The 20,808-nt window shown below is 35.2% G+C and overlaps 1 protein-coding gene across 3 annotated transcripts in view; it reads right to left on the reverse strand.

Moving 5' to 3' along the window:
- Positions 1 to 353: 353 nt before the first annotated feature.
- Positions 354 to 20,808, reverse strand: part of UNC5C (unc-5 netrin receptor C) — a 400,598-nt gene continuing 380,143 nt past the window's right edge. For all 3 annotated transcript variants that reach the window (XM_074275498.1, XM_074275500.1, XM_074275497.1), the window contains 2 exons: positions 11,270 to 11,448; positions 354 to 9,009 (listed from right to left, as the gene is read on the reverse strand). In XM_074275498.1, the coding sequence (XP_074131599.1) occupies positions 8,844 to 9,009; positions 11,270 to 11,448 (345 nt within the window). In that variant the 3' untranslated portion in view covers positions 354 to 8,843. The remainder of the gene's footprint in view (positions 9,010 to 11,269; positions 11,449 to 20,808) is intronic.

Genomic DNA, 20,808 nt, shown 5'->3' on the forward strand with positions numbered 1-20,808 from the left:
ATCTGATTGTTCTTTACCCATGATTCCTTAAGTCTCCTAGATAAGGAAAAATATGCATTCTTTATTTCTTCTGCTAAGTCAAGCAAAGCCTGATATTTTAGTTTGATTCTTTGAACTTTTTAAAGTGGTACATTTAGTTCCTTTGACTGAAAGGGTTTTCACAAGAGTTCATTTGCATACATTTGTATGTATATGTACCAGATAAAAAGAAACTAATGTTCTGTCATTCATCAATGATTTGTATTCATTCATTCAATAAATAAAAAATAATGTGACAGGGCTAAGGGGAAGAAGAAGGGAGATCCTTATTGAGGTAGAGGCTCTACTCTTACAAAAAATGAGGGAAGGCAGGATTGTCTGTTGCTTATAAATATAATTTATTACCTGTTTAAAAATTCTTTCTTACACTTTGTACATGTCAGGCTGACAGAAATAAATTCAGGCAATTTACAAATAGAAGAGGTCAACTGAGGGAAGTTTTGGAAGTGAAGGAGGGCAAGAAGGGAGAAAGGGGAATCCAGAGAGAGAGAGAGAGAGAGGCACACCCAGAACTAGTAAACCACATCTCCACTGTACAGCAATACAAAGAATGCAATGCCTAGAGAGCACTTGTCTGTTAGGAATTCTTTATAAAAGGAATTGCATAGAAGATACAGCAATAGGGAATTCCACAATAACAAAAGAAATGTTCCATATTTGAAAAGCCAAGGTAAAAACAGGAAGAAAATAATAGCAAAATACAACCAAATGAAAATGAAACCCAAACCCCTGATGATGTATTTCTGAGATTTAACTATGCCATGTGAACTTTAAGACACACCTTTTCACCAGTACAACCTTCAATAGACATTTTCTTTGCAAGTGTCAGTTGTCAAGGGGAGGGTCACCAGCTAACAGTTCCATTTAAAACTCAATGAATACATATAATGCTCTGTGGCATCAAACACATACTCAGAAGGGCAGTGGTCCTTGCTCTATAGTGATGTGCATTCTTTCAACTGGGTGAAGGATTTACCCAGAAATACTCAGTCTGGGAGAAGAAACAAGGGGAGAATTTATGTCATATTTTCACTCTGTATAACCATTTAATTTCTTTTTCAGGATGATATGATGTGAGAATGCATTAAGGTTAATTCCCACACTGCCACATGGGTTGAATGCTAAGGAAATCTTTGTTGGATTGAGCGGAATGATCACTTGATTTTTGTCATGTTAGCCATAATTAGAATCGCAAAACTCAAATATATTTTTGTTGTTTTTAAGTCATTCTCATTCTCTTGCCATTGGATATTATTTTTAAGCATTTCCATTGGGAAATTCACTTCACCTCTCTAACAGTCTCCTCATCTACAAAATGAGAGATTTGGGATAGGTTAGATCTAAGACTCCTTCCAGTTCTAATGATCTGATGATTTAGAAATAGATACTTGTTTCAAATTATGGCTCAATAGTGTTGATCAGATTCAAAACTCAGCCAGAGATCCCAGATAAACAAGATGCTAACTCTGAAGAATTTCAAACAAATAGAAAATTTTTAGTTCAGTCCTGATTCTGTATTCCTGCTGATCACCAAGGCTTCTAATAGCATTAGATATTCAATCATTCTTCAGGGTCAATTATCACTTTGTGAACTGATAATGTTTCATGGGCAGGTACATTTGGGGAATTATTTGCAAAGATATCTGAGCTTACTTGAAACAGAGAAAAAATCCTGAAATACAAATTGATCTGATTCAGTGAACACAATATTCCTGCTACAAATCAAAAGGATTTGGAAGGACACCAATTAAGATATGGTATCTATCCTTGTCTCTAAAATCTGATGAGTATGCTAAAAGGATTTTAACCTTGACAGGGTAGAAATATAGGCAAAGAAAAAAAGAAGGGTCTGGCAGTTATCTGGTAAGTTTAGGCTATAAAGATAGTTCATATAGAAAATATTTGAGTTCATATTCCCTCTATTCTAGAGTTTAGAATTTTATAAATACTGACCTTCACTTTGCTTGTGTAAACATAGTCTTAAATTAATTTTGGTAACATGATTATACTTTTCTCACTCATCGTCTAAACCTTTCACGATTTCTTATCTTATTCGGTTGTTATTCTTTAGCACCAGAGGAAAAATGGAATTTTATTCTATGGACTATTATTATAGAAGCATCTCCTTTTAAATCATATATTCTGAGGAATAGTATCCCCAACTATACAGTGATGTAGATTTTTCAAAGTACATTACTCTTTGGCCATTGAGTCAGGCTAAAGAAAAAATTTGCACCTGATTTTAAGAAGAGATATTTTTGTTAAAGAAAAAATATTTCCTACTCAGAGATAATTGATAACAAATTTTAAAAATCCTTCTTAATGGATTTGTAAAATCCAATGACCATATACCAGTGTCATCTTTGAAACTAAATGGCATTGAAAACTACGCTCTGATCTGTCTAGTCACTAGATCTTTAAAAATCTTGAGTCAATAAAACCCAAGTTCATAGCAGTTGTGGACCAAGAGAGATTTGTCTGTCCCTTTTCTTCCAACCTGAATTCTTACTAGCTTCTGCTGTTGACCTTTCCAGATTAAGTAGTTTGCAAAATCTAAAACTTGAATTCAACTATGAGACCATAAGAAATTGTGCCTAAGTGTAGAGACCTCCATATTCAAATAAGCATTATTAGAAGAGCCAAAAGAAGATAGAAAAAAGGCATAAAATTTTCAAGTGTGTGTCAATGGGAAAGGGAAGGAATGATTGTTTATTGCTTATCAAAGTACGTGTGTGTGTGTGTGTGTGTGTGTGTGTTTAGGCTGTGTAGGAGGAATGCATTTTATTGAACAAATTCCTTCTAAATAGAATTTTTGAAGAAATGAAAATATGTCAAAGATATCTCCAAAATATATAGTGAGGCAATTTTACAGACAAAATCAGCAACCAATTATCTATCCTATTAGTTATCTGCTTTTCATTTCTGAGATACCCTTCAATTTGAAAAAATGGCTGAAAAAAACCTGGACTGCTCAGAAAAGTAGCTTAACTCCCCCCCCCCCCCAACAACTTAGTAATTGTGTCCTGAACTCAGGGTTTAACAGGCAAGACAGATTACATTTTAAAGATTGATTCTTATATTGGCCCATTCATTACAAGAAAAGATGTAAAAATGATAAGGTTTAAGTTTTGGGGTTCCCTTTCAGGGAACCAAAATGAGATTAGGGTTTCTGGTGGTCAGGGAATTAAATGATAAGGTCTAGTGGCAGGTTTGGGGTTCAGGGAACCAAATGGAGAGGTTTGGCTCCCCTGCACCCCCTTGGGATTAGGGGCAAGGGTAGGGAGTTTTGGGAAACCCCCTTCTGGCTGAATCTCTATTCTCTGTAAAGGAATTTACAAATCCAAAAATCTAGATTGATAAAAGAGGTTTATTATAGGGACTGGGAAGTAAGGTTAGAAATCCTGACAAAGAGGCATAAAGTCTCCTTAAGGAAATTGGTGAGATAAAGAGAGAGTAGCGCTGGAAAAGAGTATTATCCAGTGGGCAGAGACCTTCTTGGCATAGTAAGCATGGTGTGTTTAGAACCTTTGCAAAGAAATGAATTTTTAATTGCCATTTTTATAATAGGTTTTTGGCTGCAAGCAAGACCTGCTCCCCTCCCAATGAAGCTGGTGGGTGGAGTTGAATTGAATAGAAGATTTTTAATTGAATAGGGTTGGAATTCTATTAGGGTTCAGGACTGAACCAATCCCACCTAGATAACAGAATGAAGCTGTTTATCTTGTGTCCCTCGGGTAGGGTCCTTCCTTCACTGTAGCAGAGTTGAAGATTTTCTCCTTCAAGAAGTTTTAAAGTTACTGGGTTCCTTTTTCAAAAATTCCAAATAACTTCTGAGGAACCTCTATTAAAGTCCAATTCTGATACCTCACTGGGGCACAGAGTTAATCCAGGATTCTTAAGAACCACAGGAAAAGTCAAAAGTTCCTGGAAAAGCTCCACCTTTTACTGCTATTTTATTCTATCATAGTTTATGGTTATGTTATTTTATTTCATCCATTAATATGTAAACTCCATGAGGACAGTCATCTATTTATTTCTCCTTTTGTATTTTTAACCATGACCCACATCAAGGCGCATTTTACAATTTTTTTTTTTAATTGAGTTTTGGTGAAAGATGTGGGGGTTTGGTCTAAGAGGACCAGCCTGAGTAAGTTTGGGAAGGGTCACCACTACCACAGCTGGCTCACAAGATGAAAAACGATTTGAAACTCATGAAAATCTAAAGGGATTATAATTATCATTACTGCCAAGAATACTATTTCAAAGATGCAAAATAATACATAGGGAAATGGTTATGCATCATTCTGATTACTCAAAAATACCTGGCTCTGATCAGCTGAAATACCACTTTTAGATTCATGGCAGGCTAGAAGTAGTAATTAGATCCACAAATGTGTTTTTGGATCCATGGGGAATATAAAAGGAGCATTGGTGAAAAATAGTAAAATCTCTTTTTAAATTCTGTACCCCTAAGGTTCTAAATATGTCCAAAATCTTAGTGTCAAATTTCCATTATATGCCTCCTTTACCCTCCAGAGTATTCCAAAAGTCTTAGTGCAGTTTTAAGCTGTTAGAGTTTTTGGTACATGCAATTCTTCTGCATAATCCTTCACACCTTTGTTTTCACTCAACATCATTCTTTCACTATTCAGAGAAACTAAGTTCTCCTCCCCACCTCCTTATATTGCCTTGTTTGTGGAGACGACTAAATACTTAAAACAAAGACATCCCCATCATCTAAGCTTGCTCTTTTTATGAATGCAGCATATTAGCATGTATTTATAAAAGCTCAATTTCTTTAAAAATGGTATATGAACGAATGCCCCTAGATATATAAAATATAGGCCAAAAAAGGAATACTCAAAATACATGTGAAATAAAGTATTTTAAACAAATGAAAATTTAAAAGTAAGATCTAATCAAAGACTGAAAATGCTTTCCATATAGTGTTTTATATATTTCTATATATCAGCATCCAAACTACAATGAATTACTTGGTGGTTTGAAAAGCAGCAGGTTCATAGTGACATGATATTCTCCTATTAGAGACTAAGTTCCATAAGGAGGAATTTGAGTCAATAAAAGGATAGAAGGGGATGGGGAGCTAGGATGACATAATTATTGTAGGTCATTTGAGTGAGTTGATATTTTGTTCATTTCATGAAAGTCTGGTGGGATAATCAGAACCTCTTTCTTATGTCTAAATTCCTGTAATAAAAATCACAAGGAATTAGCGTTTATCACATCCCAAAGACTTAAGTTTCTAAATTTAAAGGGCAAAAGAATACTTAGGCTAGATTGCTTTGTTGCCACTAGATGGCAGCACATGTCAATATTTCAAGATGAGACCAGCTTGTTCTTTCCCATCCAAATAAGGACTTGCTTATACCTGGCTAGAATTTCTCAGAAAGAAATGCAGGATACAGGAACAGAAAATAGTTGATGCCATAAATTCTCGCTTTAGATGCCCTATGGTTCTGAATCCTTTAAATAGAGATTCAAGGAAAAAAAGGACAAGAAAAGAACCTCAATGGAAGAGGAATCTGGAAAGAGATTATGCTTTTTTTCTAAACAGAAATTACACTGTCTGCATCTGCTTGTAGTCAGCTAATGACCAAAGGAGTGAGCCTGAAAGAGAGGAGCAATCTCACTTTAGTGGAAGGTCTCCTTGTAGAAAATGCTATTTAGACACATGTCCTTTCGTGTATTGAGTAGAAAGTCTAAAAATGTGAATTAGAAGTACACCCAAAGGTAGTAGTAGCCAATCTCTACTCACACACGAGCATGGAGTAACCAACCCAAATAAAAATGTAGTGAAGACTCAAGACAGACATCTGGATTCCATCTCCCCCCCCTCCCATTTCTCTGACTTTTTTTTTTTTTAAAAGAAGTATCCAGAGACATTTGCTTCAATTCTCCATTTCAGTTTTCATGTGGAGACAGAAACCGATGCAGAAACTAATGTTTTGCTTAGTTTGAGCAATGGAAAGACTTGAATTATTTTTATCAATGGGCAACTTAAAAGTTTTCTTTTGAATGGAATCATAAGCTAATCCAGGGAATGCAGAGTAGGACTTTTCTCTGAATAACATCACATACATTTAGGTTAAGTTTCATCCCTTTCTTGACCTATCCCTCCCACCCAAGAATTTTTGCCACAACATAAAGTTAAATCTGAAGCTTTTTTCATGTTTGATCATTCATTGAGCTGGTTCTTTTCCTTTCTCCCTCAAATATTTCTTGAGTAGATAGTATTCTCTGCAGAAAGGTTAAATTTATTTTCATTTCTTTAAGTTGCCATACAAAGATGTTGTTTGAAGGGGCACCAGGCATCAGAGTGAAGGTCATACCTCCAATTGTATTAGTTTTGAGATGTAAAACTAAATCAAAAACATTAGAATCCCACACTGAAGATCTAAACAAAACAGAAAACTGCAAAGCAAAGAGAAGCTACCAAGAGGCAAAGTAAGATAGGAAGGCAATATGGTGTAGCAAGAAAAGTGCGGGATTTTGAGTCTGAAGAACTGGGTTAAAATTCTAGCTCTGACACTTCTGAACTCTGGGGAAAGTTAATTTGAGCTTCACTCTCAGCATCAGAAAAATGAAGGATTTGAAATCTGTTCTTAATTGTATAGAAATTTTCATAAATTGCAAAAATAGGAGAGAACACATGGAGAGCAGATAGGAAAATATGGAAGGTTTGGAACTAGATGATTCTAAAGTACAATTTGATCAGTAACCAAGATGCCTGTCCAATGCTGAACCACAGCCATGCTTTGAAGGTAGTAATTCATGCACACACATGCTTATCATTCAAATATTGGTTTGGTTACTATGGATTATTGAGCAATTTCTCCCCACCTGCTGAGTGAAGTTTCTGTGTTAAAACAAAAAGCCTGTGATAGTCATGAGAAAATGGAAGAAATGTCAGAATAATGTGTGCCAGGGAATAGCTTCTCTTTGTTGGTCTCCAAGGTCTCCACATTGTATATTTATTTCATTATTGTTTTAAACAAAGAAAATATCCCATATCAATGTCACCAAAATGTCCTCAATATGAAGTTTAGAAGGGAAAAAAATCCAGCTTCAAGTCCACTGAAAAGTGAAATAGTGAAAGAAGTCTAGTATTGTTTAAAAACCACACATACTCTCTCTTACACACACTCACACACACACACACACACACACACACACACACACACGCAAGTTTTGCATCTAGTCCAGAAATTTTGAAATTTGTCTTAAAAGCAATGTCATATACTGTCAAATTCCTTATGGTAGTTAAAATGTGTTTCCCAATAACACTCAATCAAGACTGGAAAACCAATTAAATGCAATATATTAAACAAGAATAATTTTTTTTATATCAGGATGCTTGTAGGTTAAAGGCAATTTGTAGGCAAAAGACTGATGGACTGTGAGACCCATTACTTGACTGAATCACAGATGATAATTAAATTAGTTGGGGGAACAAATTCAGTCACTCACTCATATCCTACAGGTGCAGAAACTGAGGTTTGGGGAAGTTAAGTGATTTGTTCAGGTTCATACAACTCATCAGCGTTACAGTATGAACAGAACTCACCTCTCACCTGCACAGCCACAGAAGTTTTTCAGCCACCTTTGGGGAGACAGGACAGCACAATACCTTCTAACATCTTCCCAAGGTTGGGAATGGCCTCCAACCCGAATACTTAGGGGGCTGAGCAGCCATGGAGGATAGCAGCCTCTAACCAGACTATAGGACCAGACATAACCAGAGGCAAACATTAATTACTATGCTCCAGGGATTGAAGGACTGGGAGAGGTAAAAGGCTTACTAGTGACTGAGAAGGCTTGAGAAGGTTCAGGCAGATCTAATCAATACTCAAATGCCTATTGCCACTGTAGACAAAAACAGAAATAATTAAAAGTAAATCCTTGTACTAAGGTAAATGCTAATAGATAATAATAATAATTAATAATAATAATGATTATAATAATGATACTTTAAAACCACTCCAAATTGCATATCACAAAACACATACATGGTGAGGAGGGTTTTTTTTTTTTTTTGTTATTTGAAAGAAGTCACTATCTTCCCTATGAGTCTACACCTTATTCCAAAAAGGGATGTGACAGAGCCCACAAGGAACAAGGAGTCTTAACCATACCTTGCTTTTCACTCAGGTAATCCACTTTCCAGATACAAATGATTAGGCTTGGGTTCTACCACACGGCCTTGAAAACAGAACAACAATGGGAGGATTATCTTAGACACCTGATGCACAAGATTTGTAACAAAAGTCTGTGGTTTCTCTGTAAATTGCTACTCTTAGATACAACAAAGCGTCCACAGCTTCAACTTCAAATGGTCTAAACAAAAATAGGAAAAGCCATGAACGGTGCCCTTATCCCTGTCCAAATCTGGTGTAAACAATGTTCATAGAAACTGGGTCTGTTAAGAAAGTTTATCCAATATATCTGGATAGCAATAAAAAGCGTTTCCTAGGAAACTGTAAAATCCTGTACCATGCAGCGCACAACCCAATTAAGAGGAAAGTTAGGTTGATTTCTATATTCAAGGTACAACTTTACACATTTTTCTCTTAACTCCTGTGTAATGTACAAGTACAGCGGGGATGAAAATTGGATGTTTCTGGTTGTTGTTGTTGTTTTTTTTTTTTTTTTTTTTTTCTTTCTCTCACTGAAATATCTCCCTGTGAAGTTCCTTGGTCTGGTCTGGCTTTTCTCAATCATGGCTTGCAGGCCAGCCATCAGACTCCCTGTGCATTTTCCTCCTTCCTTTTCAGTTCCAGACTGGTTTAATATTGCCCTTCTGCTGCCAAAGACACCACGGTTTCATGTCTTCCCATTTCTTCCAAGACCGCTGCCAGCATGCTTAGGTTCCCATCCGGGAAATTCTGAGCTTCCCAGAGATCCAGGATCACTCCAGTGGGACTTGATTTTGTTGCAAAATAATTCAAGTATCTGTAAAAGAGAACAGTAAAACATGCTGAATGGTATAATGTGCAGATCAGCTGTCTGATTGTATTCTGATTCACATATGTTCCCTCACTGGCCTTCTATGTATCTGAGTTATGTTTAAGAAAGCACAGTCACTCAGCCTGCTCTCTCTGTAGCTGAAACTTTATGGGATGAGCACCCCGCCAGAAGTTTCTATTTATAAGCAGGTTCCATCCCAGCCCCAAGCCTTTAGGAGGCAAGAATGGCTATGGCTATGGCCAATACCTTAGACAGAAGTTTTTACATTTTCTTCCTAGTGTTATCTTGGGTTATATTAGAGAATGGGGAGGGGGAAGTCCTTTGACAGTGTTTAGATTTTCCCTGCTTCATTTTATTCAATTATAAAATATTTTGTCATAGGAAAAGATAATGCTAACTATTGGAGTGGATATGGGAAAGCTGGGATACTAATACATTGTTAGTGGAGTTGTGAACTGATTCAATCATTGTGGAGAGCAATTTGCAACTATGCCCAAAGGGCATATCAAAATGTGCATGCCATTTGATCCAGAAGTGTTACTACTGAGTCCATATTCTTAAGAGATCATAAAAAAGGGAAAAGGACCCACAAATGTAAAAAATGTTTGTAGCAGATCTTTTTGTAATGGCAAAAAAAAGTGGATGCCCACCAGTTGGAGAATAGTTCAATAATATGGTATATGAGTGTTATGGAATATTATTGTTCTATAAGAAAGGATTGCAGGATGATTTCTGAGAGGCCTGGAAACTGATGCTAAATGAAGTGAATAGAATTCAAAGAACATTAACAAAATTATGTGATGATCAACTATGATTAACTTGGCTCTTTTCAACAATTTCAAAAGACATGAGAAAAGGGACTATGGGGACTGAATGTGGATCACAACATAGTATTTTCACTTTTTGTTGCTTGCTTGCCTTTTTTTCTCATTCCCCCCCCTTTTTTGATCTGATTTTTTTGTGCAGCATGATAAATGTGGAAATATGTTTAGAAGAATTGAATATATATTTATCATATATTGGATTACTTACTGTCTAGGGAAGGAGGTGGCAGGAAGGGAGGGAGAAAAATATGGAATACAAGGTTTTACAAAGATGAATGTTGAAAACTCTCTTTGCATGCATTTTGAAAATAAAAAGCTATTTTTTAAAATTAAAAATACCCACAAAACACACACACACTCACAAAAAATCTAAATGTTTTGTCATTCCAGCAATTAGGAAAGCCCTTTGACGGCCTGTCTTGATGCAGGAAAAAGAAAACTGGAGTTTGTGTCAGAAGCCTGTGCCCAGCTATAGGATTATTGCCATTTGCTGATGGGCAAATCTTTTATTTCTCTGCACCTCAATCTTCTCATATGAAAAATGAGCATGTTGTACTGGTACTTTCTACCTCACAGGGTTAGAATAAAACTGGGATTTCAATTGAAGGGATCTCCCATAGAAGAGCAACTTCTCTGAAAATCAGAGAGCTGTCCAGAGTGCAGAGGAGCTAAGAGACTTGTCCACAGTCACAAAGTCAAAGTGTGCCAGAGACAGAACCTGAACCAATAATTCCTGTCTTTGAGAGAGGAGAGAAGGGAGGGGAGGGGTTGTAGAAAGTCATTTCAAGGAGTTCTGCCACTACAAAGGGTAAAAGAGACACAAAACTAGTTATGATAACGGGGTTAGGGACCTAAGAGGGAAATTGCAGAGGTGATGGTTCACCAATGAATCAAAATAGAGAGAAGAAGAAAGGATTTTGTTTAGGAATGATGCCCTGGGAGAGAATGAAGCCTGAGACATTTAGGGATTGAAGGTCATGATCTCAGTAAAGAGCAGAATTTAATAAAGGGATGGAGCGGGACAGATAAAAAGTCAACAAATAATATTAGAAAAGGGGATTTTGGAATTTTTTTTTAATTTGGAGGTGTTAAATCTCTGAGTGTTAAGAAGTTAAATGATTTTTAAAAAAGAAATATGAAAAATAAGAAGCTAAATGAAAGGTATGGCCCTCTTTGTGGCTTAAGTAGATAATACTTAATAGGTAATGGGAAGTGAGAGAGTAAATATACACATACACACATGTGACATTTCTTGAAGAGGCAACTTTTAAAGGAAGGCTTTGAAGAATGAGTTGCAATTAAACAATCAAAGGGGAGGAGGAGCTTTTGGAGGAAAAAGAATAGTGTAAAACAAAACATACCTTTAGTTGTCTCATTGACTCTCTGGTAGTTGCTGAGTATGAATGAATGGTTATACCTACCTATCCAGTTTCAGTTTGTGAGCTAGCATCCTCCAATCGTGACCTCTGGTCTGTGGGGCATCAAGGCTGCTGCAGAGCTTCTGCCTAATAGGAAGAGGGATACTGAAAGCATTGGGTCCTGTGATGGTGGTGATGGTACTTGCTGGGTCCAGGAGGGGAAAATCAATGCCAGTCGGTTCCTGTATTTCAGTAGAGAAAAAACAACATGGCATTGTTATTGGGAGAATAAAGGATGATCAACATTTAATCAATGCATTAAATAGGTATAAATATAAAATTCAGCACTTAGGTTCAAAAAATAAATAATAGAGAACAGGATATGAAAGTATGTTTGGTTTGAGGCTAAATTAATTGTGTTAGTCTGTATGTATATATATATATATATATATATATATGTTTAGAAATATAATGTCCATAGAGGGAAGGAATATCTTCATATATTTGTTCTGGAATGTTTTCAGGAAGATATTTTAGAAATAATAATTGACAAACTGGAAAGTATCTAGAAGATGATGAATGATGATGAAGAGACTAAAAAAATTAGGCCAATTGAAAATCAGATAAAGTAGGAAGCTTGGTGGGAAGAATAGAAGGTGTGAGCTGGCGACATGATAAGTAAAGTCATAAGTCATAAGTAAAGGACAATTTGTCATGTGGTGGTAGCATTAGACCTGCTGTTCCTAGAAACAGGCTTTAAGAAGCAATTAGTGGAAATTGTAGAAAGACAAATTTAAGTTTAAAGTAAGAAAACTATTTTGAACAATTAGAATCAACACAGGCTTGGAATCATTGGAGATGTTCAAATGAAGGTGAATGACTATTTGTGAAGGATTTTGTATGATAGCACTTGTGATTTAGACTAGATAATCTTGACCTCTAATTCTGTCTCTTTATAATAATGTATTTCCCTGAAGAAAACAAGTAACAAATGATAGTTACCTGTCATTTAGTAAGTGGTTACTATGTTTCAGACTCAAAGTTAAGTACTAGTATTCTCATTAGTGAGGAATTGGTTTAAGACTCGGGTTCAAATCTTGCTAATGACACACCATCTTACTGTGGGCAAGTGTGTGCTGCAGTCTCATCTCTAAGACTGTAATTTCCCAGAGAAAGTGCTGATCTGCATAGTCAGAAGAGGTTTCCTTACTTGGGAGTTCTCTATGCCGATGAAGTCATAGATCCAGTTCCTATATTTAGTCATCAGAAATACAGTTCTCTCTTCTACATCATGACTCTCCCCATGATGGTTTCAATTTATCATAGATTACTATAACAAATTAAATGAGAATTTTTGGGGAATTTTGTAGAAGCTATAGATACCATACAAAGGTCATCTATTGACCTTTGCCAGCAGAAGTCAGAAAAAGTTTAGAAACCAGAAATGCATCAAATGTATGTATTATATTTTAACATAAAATTTTCTAATTGAACTTTTAATATAATAATTTACATTTCTTCTCTGATATAAAGGAGGGCCAAAAATTTTTATGTGAATTTTCCAGATCACAGGAGTATCACACCCATAATCCTTGTGATGTGGAAGGATAACTGGATTTGTGCAACAAATCTACATAATCTGTGCATTTATTGGTTCTAGAAAATTATTTCAGATAGAAAGCTCTGGAACAGTTCACATACAGTTTTTTTCACTGTGTTCCTTCAAAAATGAGCAGGAAAAGAGGCAACAATAACTCTTTTTAAAGGGTCAGATTTCAAGGGGAAGAGCCACAGCAGCACCCTGAAAAAGAACAGTGCTGACATTTGTGCTAGAAGTTGGATCTGTTGGAGAATGTCTGCTGCAAAGGAGAAAACCAGTGGGGAAATGGGAGCATAGGTCACCCCTTGTACCCCAACTTGGCTGCTGCTGCTGAATGAAATGCTTGACATTTGCTTTCCTGCCTTTTCACCTTCCCCCAGGTGCTTCCCCTTGTCTGGAAGGCCCTCCCTTCTCACTTCCACCTCTTAGAATCCCTGGCTTCCCTCCAAGCTCACTTCAATTGCTACCTTAACCTGGGATCTTTATGGTCCTCCCCTTCCTCTACTTTCTTCCATTTAAAATTTATTTTGGATTTATTTACTTTTGTCCAAGTTGTACTCCCATCACCCCAGGTGCCCTGTAGAATTTAAGTTACTTGAAAACACAGAGTTCTTTGTTTTGATCTTTGTGTCTCTATCTCTACCACTGAGCCCAGTTTATTATACTTAGGAGAGCTGGCGGGATGAGGGGGAACTAGATTTATGGTTTCTTTAGTATAGTAGACTTTCTGATAAGAAAATCTCATTTTCTCATTCAGGTTACTACCTTTTCTGAAACTTTATATCTCTAATTATTGTCTAGTATCCTGAGAAATAGAACTTGGTCAGGTCCCCCAACCTGTTTGTGTCACAAGTGAAACCTGAATTCAAGTCTCTTCAGCTCTCTATCAACTGAAGTTAGCTGCTTATAATAGTTGGACAGCCAGGAAATCCTTAATAGTGTGTTCTGAATGGAATTGAACAATAAGGACCAAAGCTCTTATTGAAGAGGCAGCACTGAGGAAGAAAGGCAACACAGCATTTGGAGCTAGAACTGAATGTCCATTTTGATTCTGTTACTTAATACATGTGAAACTTGGGGATAAGTTATTTCCCTTTCCTCAAACTGAATTTTTCATCTGTAATATTAGTAAGGTATATTAGATGACTAAAATCCTATGTGACTCAAATTATATTAAAATAAGCCTGATTTTTTTCTTTTGAGGATACAAAAAATGTAAGAGATAATCTTTAGAAAAGAATGAATGAATTGATAAAAGGTGTCCTCAATCTGCAAATCTAGTTTCTACCAGTTAAACCATACACTGATCCTTTAAGTAGATGCATCCCCCAAAAGAGCATCAATGAAAATTCTGACTCTCTTCTTCAGGAGAAAATAGGAGCCACTCTAGTCATTACACCTATAGATCAAGAAGGTAAAAGCAAATGTTGCCTAGGAACTATTAAAGCAATATAAGAAAATCAATTGAATTGACTTTAAAGTGGGTGACTCCTGGGTGTTCAACAATTGCTGGAGGAAAAAAAAAAAAGAGATTTATGTCTAGCAGCAGAGAAACCTAGGGCAGAGGGAATAGTGTGCTGCTAAAGCTATTCTGTGAAACTCTTCCTGCCAGCACCTTCAAAGCAGGCCTAGACCAGCAAAAGTAGCTAATAAGGACATTCTGAGTTATTCCCTAGGGTGGGAATTGAAGAAGCCAGTGGTTCTAGTGTTGACTTTGCAAAATTTAGCTTCATTTGTAAGCATCAGACAACACTCTGTTTTCTTGGTTATAGAGTCATGCTGTGTAGTGCCCATTTTGCTGCATAGAGGGAAATTTAGAGCAAAACTAATTTTTGTAATAATATTCAGTGTACTGTTGGCCCTAGTTATAGTATCCAGATTCTTGACCCAAAATCTGGTGCTCATCCTATGCCAAAGGATCATTTTGTGGTGTTTTTTTTTTTTTTTTGGGGGGGGAGGTTCTTTTAAGTTCCAACATAACTGGAATTTTAAGATTTTGACACATATCGGAATCCTTACATAAGAGATTAGGAAGATAATATTGATACTGATATATATCAGTCAATGCTTCATTCCTAAAAGATTCTTCATTTCATTATTATTCCATTGATAATGATAGCAGATCACATCTTTATATTTTAATGAAAAGTCATCATCCAATGGCCAATGTGATGTTGAATTTCTCTAAATTCAACTAGTCTAGTTCTTAGAGAGCAAATATAGGATTTATACAGACCTCACTCTCATCCTGTAGGATCTGTTAAAGTTTGGCCTATTATGGTAGTAGCCTTTGAAAATTCAAGATCACCATCATACCATAAAGGATGAATGAATAAGTTCATTAATTCATTAGCACTTAAATAGCACTCTGAGGTTTATCTTCACTACATACCCTATTATTATCCTCATTTTACATATGAGTAGACTGAGCCTGAGAGAGGTTATGACTTGCCTAGGCTAAGAAGTATTATCTCAGGTCAGATTTGAACTCATGTCCTTTTTTTTTTTTTTTTTTTTTTTTTGGAAAAAAAGGTCTTTTATTTATTTATTTATTTTAAATTAATTTTATAATTATAACATTTTTTTTGACAGTACATATGCATGGGTAATTTTTTACAGCATTATCCCTTGCACTCACTTCTAATCCGAATTTTCCCCTCCTTTCCTCCATCCCCTCCCCCAGATGGCAGGCAGTCCCATACATGTTAAATATGTTATAGTACATCCCAGACACAATATATGTGTGCAGAACTGAATTTTTTGTTGCACTGGAAGAATTGGATTCTGAAGGTAAAAATAACCTGGGAAGAAAAAAAATGCAAACAGTTTACACTCATTTCCCAGTGTTCCTTCTCTGGGTGTAGCTGATTCTATCCATCATTGATCAATTGGATCTGAGTTAAATATTCTCTATGTTGAAGATATCCACTTCCATCGGAATACATCCTCATACAGTAGTAGCACTGCTGGATCACTTTTGATAACTTTTTGGGCATAATCCCAGATTGCTCTCCAGAATGGCCGGATTCTTTCACAACTGCACCAACAATGCATCAGTGTCCCAGTTTTCCCACATCCCCTCCAACATTCATCATTATTTGTTCCTGTCATCTTATGCATTCTGACAGGTGTGTAGTGGTATCTCAGAGTTGTCTTAATTTGCATTTCTCTGAGCAATAGTGATTTGGAACATTCTTTCATATGAGTGGAAATAGTTTTAATTTCATCATCTGAAAATTGTCTGTTCATATCCTTTGACGATTTATCAATTGGAGAATGGGTTGATTTCTTACAAATTAGAGTCAGTTCTCTATATATTTTGGAAATTGGGGCTTTTATCAGAACCTTTAACAGTAAAAATGTTTTCCCAGTTTGTTACTTCCCTTCTAATCTTGTTTGCATTAGTTTTGTTTGTACAAAAGCTTTTTAATTTGATGTAATTGAAATTTTCTATTTTGTGATCAATAATGATCTCTACTTCTCCTTTGGTCACAAATTCCTTCCTCCTCCACAGGTCTGAGAGGTAGACTATCCTCTGTTCCTCTAATCTATTTATTATCTCATTCTTTATGCCTAAATCATGGACCCATTTTGATCTTACTTTGGTATGTGGTGTTAAGTGTGGATCCATACCTAATTTCTGCCATGCTAATTTCCAGTTTTCCCAGCAGTTTCTGTCAAGTAATGAATTCTTAATTCCAAAAGTTGGGATCTTTGGATTTGTCAAACACTAGATTGCTATAGTTATTGACTACTTTGTTGTGTGAGAACTCATGTTCTTCTGACTCCTGAGCTCTATCTACTGCACTATCTAGCTGCTCCTGCAAAGACTTAATTGATGAGTTTTTGAGTTCTTGAGTAAAAGTGGGGGAGGGGAAGATCATAAGTATGTACAAATATAAGTATTTAATTCTTATGCTATTTAGTTCTAATAATATTAGTAGCAAGGCAGGGCATCCTTCCTAGTCTCAAAAACTGATACAACAGTAGATATTTATAGCACAATGTACTTGAATTTTATTAAAGATGGCTATTCTTTCTTCCTTTTATTTGTTAAGTAAAATTAGAGACTATTTTAATCCAGCACATATTAAATAATTGTTATGATTGTGGTTGTACCATCTGTCTTTGATTTTATGCTTTCCCTAGATGAATATATAATTTTGTACCCAATAAATTACTAACCAGATGTTATGGGTAATAGATTTTATTCTCAGGACTCTGAATAATCTGTACATTTCCATGACCATCTCTACACTAGCCCTAAAGTCATCCAGAAGAATTCATAGTCCTGCATAGGAACACTTGCTCTTCAGGCCTTATGAGAATGATGAAAACCAAACAGAACAAAGGTTGAAGTGGAGGTAGCACAGAAGATAAATACCATTTTATGTCTTCTAATTTTCCTGTAAATATCCTATTTGGATAGGTAGATCAAACAGCAAAAGCTGAAGTGAAAAGGACATCAATATATAATTGTTTTTTATCTACGATCATTAATCTGACTATGGATTGAACTCAAATTTACTTGAGCACTTTCTTGATCCTCTAAGCTACTTTATTTATAGGATATTTAGAACCACCAACTTATGTTTATATGCCATCCTTCTGCCCAAATTAGTTAAGAGTATTTGTATGGGACTTAATTTATATTTATGAAAACAAAATGACTGATTTCCAATGAAGGAGTTGCTTCTCAATAAGTTGTTGTAATTTCAAATCTTTGACTCATTAGAACAAAGGACAAAATCAATTTGAGACTATTGAAGAAATAACAAGAAGGAGCAGCCAAGGAATATGGATCAGAGAATTCCATTTGTTTCATTGAAGAATCTGAAGGTCCTAAGGTATTCCTGGTGTCAAAGAGAACAAATCTAATCTCTCTCCCAGATGACATTCTTTTAAATACACCAATATAAATAGAAGATTCTTCCCCATTCTCCTGCACTCAGTTTTTTTTTTCTTTTCCAGATCAAGATTCTCAATTTATTCGTCTAATCTTTGTATAATAATAAATTTAGGTCTTTCCTCACTCTAGTTGTTCTCCTTTGGATTCTTGGTAGCATATATTGATAAGCTTCCCAAAACATGGGAAACATTGTCCAGAAATGACCACAATGCTTCAGGCATGGGAAATGATATTTGAAAAATTGTAAATTGTATAGTGGTTTCAGTTACCACTCATCCCCTAGTTTTTCTGTGAGATAAAAGCCAAACTTTTTTAACACTGGTGTTCTTACAGTTTCATTATATAACTATGAATCATGGAACATCATCTCAATGAATCAGATAAAGAATTAAAATTGAAATCATATGAAGAATTAAAATTAAAAAGGTGACTCAAAAGGCAATGGATAACCAACAAAATAGATAAACCCTTGGTAAATTTGATTAGAAAAAGGAAAGAGGAAAATCAAATTGTTAATCTTAAAAATGAAAAGTGCCACTAATGAAGAGGAAATTAGAGCAATAATTAGGAGTTAACTTTGCCCAACTTTATGCCAATAAATTGGATAACTTAATTGAAATGGATGAATACCTTCAAAAATATAGATTGCCCATATTAATAGAGGAATAAGTAAATTGGTTAAATAGTCCCATTTTAGAAAAAGAAATAGAACAAGCTATTAATCAATTCCCTATGAAAAAATCCCAGGACCAGATGGATTTACATGTGAATTCTACCCAATATTTAAAGAACAATTAACTGCAAAGCTATATAAACTATTTGAAAAAATAGGGAATGAAGTACTACCAAATTCCTCTTATGACACAGCTATGGTACTGATACTTAAACCAGGTAGGACAAAAACAGAGAAGGAAAATTATAGACCAATCTCCCTAATGAACATTGATGCAAAAATCTTAAATAAAATATTAGCAAAAAGATAACAGAAAATCATCCCCAGGATAATATACCATGACCAAGTAGGATTTATATGAGGAATGCAGGGCTGGTTCAATATTAGGAAAACTATTAACATAATTTGACTATATAAATAACTAAATTAGCAAAAACCATATGATCATCTCAATAGATGTAGAAAAGGCATTTGATAAAAATCTAATACTTATTCCTATTAGAAACACCAGAGAGTATAGGAATGAATGGACTTTGCCTTAAAATAATCAGTAGCATCTATTTAAAATAATTAGCAAGCATCATATGTAATGGTGATAAATTAGAGCCATTCCCAATAAGGTCAGGAGTGAAACAAGGTTGCCCACTATCATCATTACTATTTCATATTGTATTAGAAGTGTTACCTTCAGCAATAAGAGTTGAGAAAGAGCTTAAAGGAATTAGAGGAGGTAATGAGGGAACCAAATTATCACTCTTTGCTGATAATATGAATTAGATATGATTAGAGAACCCCAGAGATTCTACCAAAAAGGTATTAGAAATAATTCACAACTTTAGCAAAGTTGCAGGATATTAAATAAATCCTCAGCATTTTTATAACAAAATCCAACAGCAAGAGATACAAAGAGAAATTCCATTCAAAATAACTGTTGATAGCATAAAATATCTGGGAATCTTTCTACCAAAGGAAAATCAGGAATTATATGAACAAAGTTATCAAAACACTTTCCACACAAATAAAGTCAGATTTAAAAAATTGGAAAAATATTAAGTACTTTGAATAGGCCGAGCGAATATAATAAAGATGACAATAATACCTAAACTAATCTATTTATTTAGTGCTATACCAATCAGGCTCCCAAGAAATTATTTTAATGACCTAGAAAAAATAACCACAAAATTCATATGGAAGAACAAAAGGTCAAGAATTTCAAGGGAATTAAGGAAAATAAAAATCAAATGAAGATGGCCTAGTTGTACCAGGAATAAAACAGCAGTCACCAAAACCATTTGGTATTGGCTAAGAAATAGACTAGTTGATCAGTGGAATAGGTTAGATTCACAGTTGAATAATAGTCAATAACTATAGTAATCTAGTGTTTGACAAACCCAAAGACCCCAACTTTTGGGATAAGAATTCACTATTTGACAAAAACTGCTGGGAATATTGGAAATTAGTATGACAGAAACTAGGCATTGACACATACTTAACACCACATACCAAAGTAAGATCAAAATGGGTCCATGATTTAGGCATAAAGAATGAGATTATAAATAAATTAGGAGAACATAGGATAGTTTATTTCTCAGACCTGTGAAGGAGGAAGGAATTTGTGACCAAAGAAGAACTAGAGATCATTTTTAATCACAAAATAGAAAATTTTGATTATATCAAGTTAAAAAGCTTTTATACAAACATAACTAATGCAGACAAGATCAGAAGGGAAGCAATAAACTGGGAAAACATTTTTACAGTTAAAGGTTCTGATAAAGGCCTCATTTCCAAAATATATAAAAAATTGATTCTAATTTATAAGAAATCAAGCCCATTCTACAGTTGATAAATGGTCAAAGGATATGAACAGACAATTTTCAGATAAAGAAATTGAAACTATTTCTACTCATATGAAAAGGTGTTCCAAATCATTATTGACCAGAGAAATGCAAATTAAGACAACTCTGAAATACTACTACAGACCTGTCAGATTGGCTAAGATTAGAGGAAAAGATAATGACGAATGTTGGGGATGTGGGAAAACTGGGACACTGATGCATTGTTGGTGGATTTGTGAATGGATCTAACCATTCTGGAGAGCAATTTGGAATTATACTCAAAAAGTTATCAAACTGTGCATACCCTTTGATTCAGAAGTGTAGCCCTGGGCTTATATTCCAAAGAGATACTAAAGAAGGAAAAGGGACCCACATGTGCAAAAATGTTTGTGGCAACCCCTTTTCATATTGGCTAGAAACTGGAAATTAAATGGATGCCCATCAATTGGAGAATGGCTGAGTAAATTATGGCATATGAATGTTATGGAATATTATTGTTCTGTAAGAAATGACCAGCAGGATGAATACAGAGAGGCTTGGAGAGACTTACATCAATTGATGCTGAGTGAAATGAGCAGAACCAGG

The sequence above is a fragment of the Sminthopsis crassicaudata genome, chromosome 6, assembly GCF_048593235.1.
Source record: "Sminthopsis crassicaudata isolate SCR6 chromosome 6, ASM4859323v1, whole genome shotgun sequence".
NCBI lineage: Eukaryota > Metazoa > Chordata > Mammalia > Dasyuromorphia > Dasyuridae > Sminthopsis > Sminthopsis crassicaudata.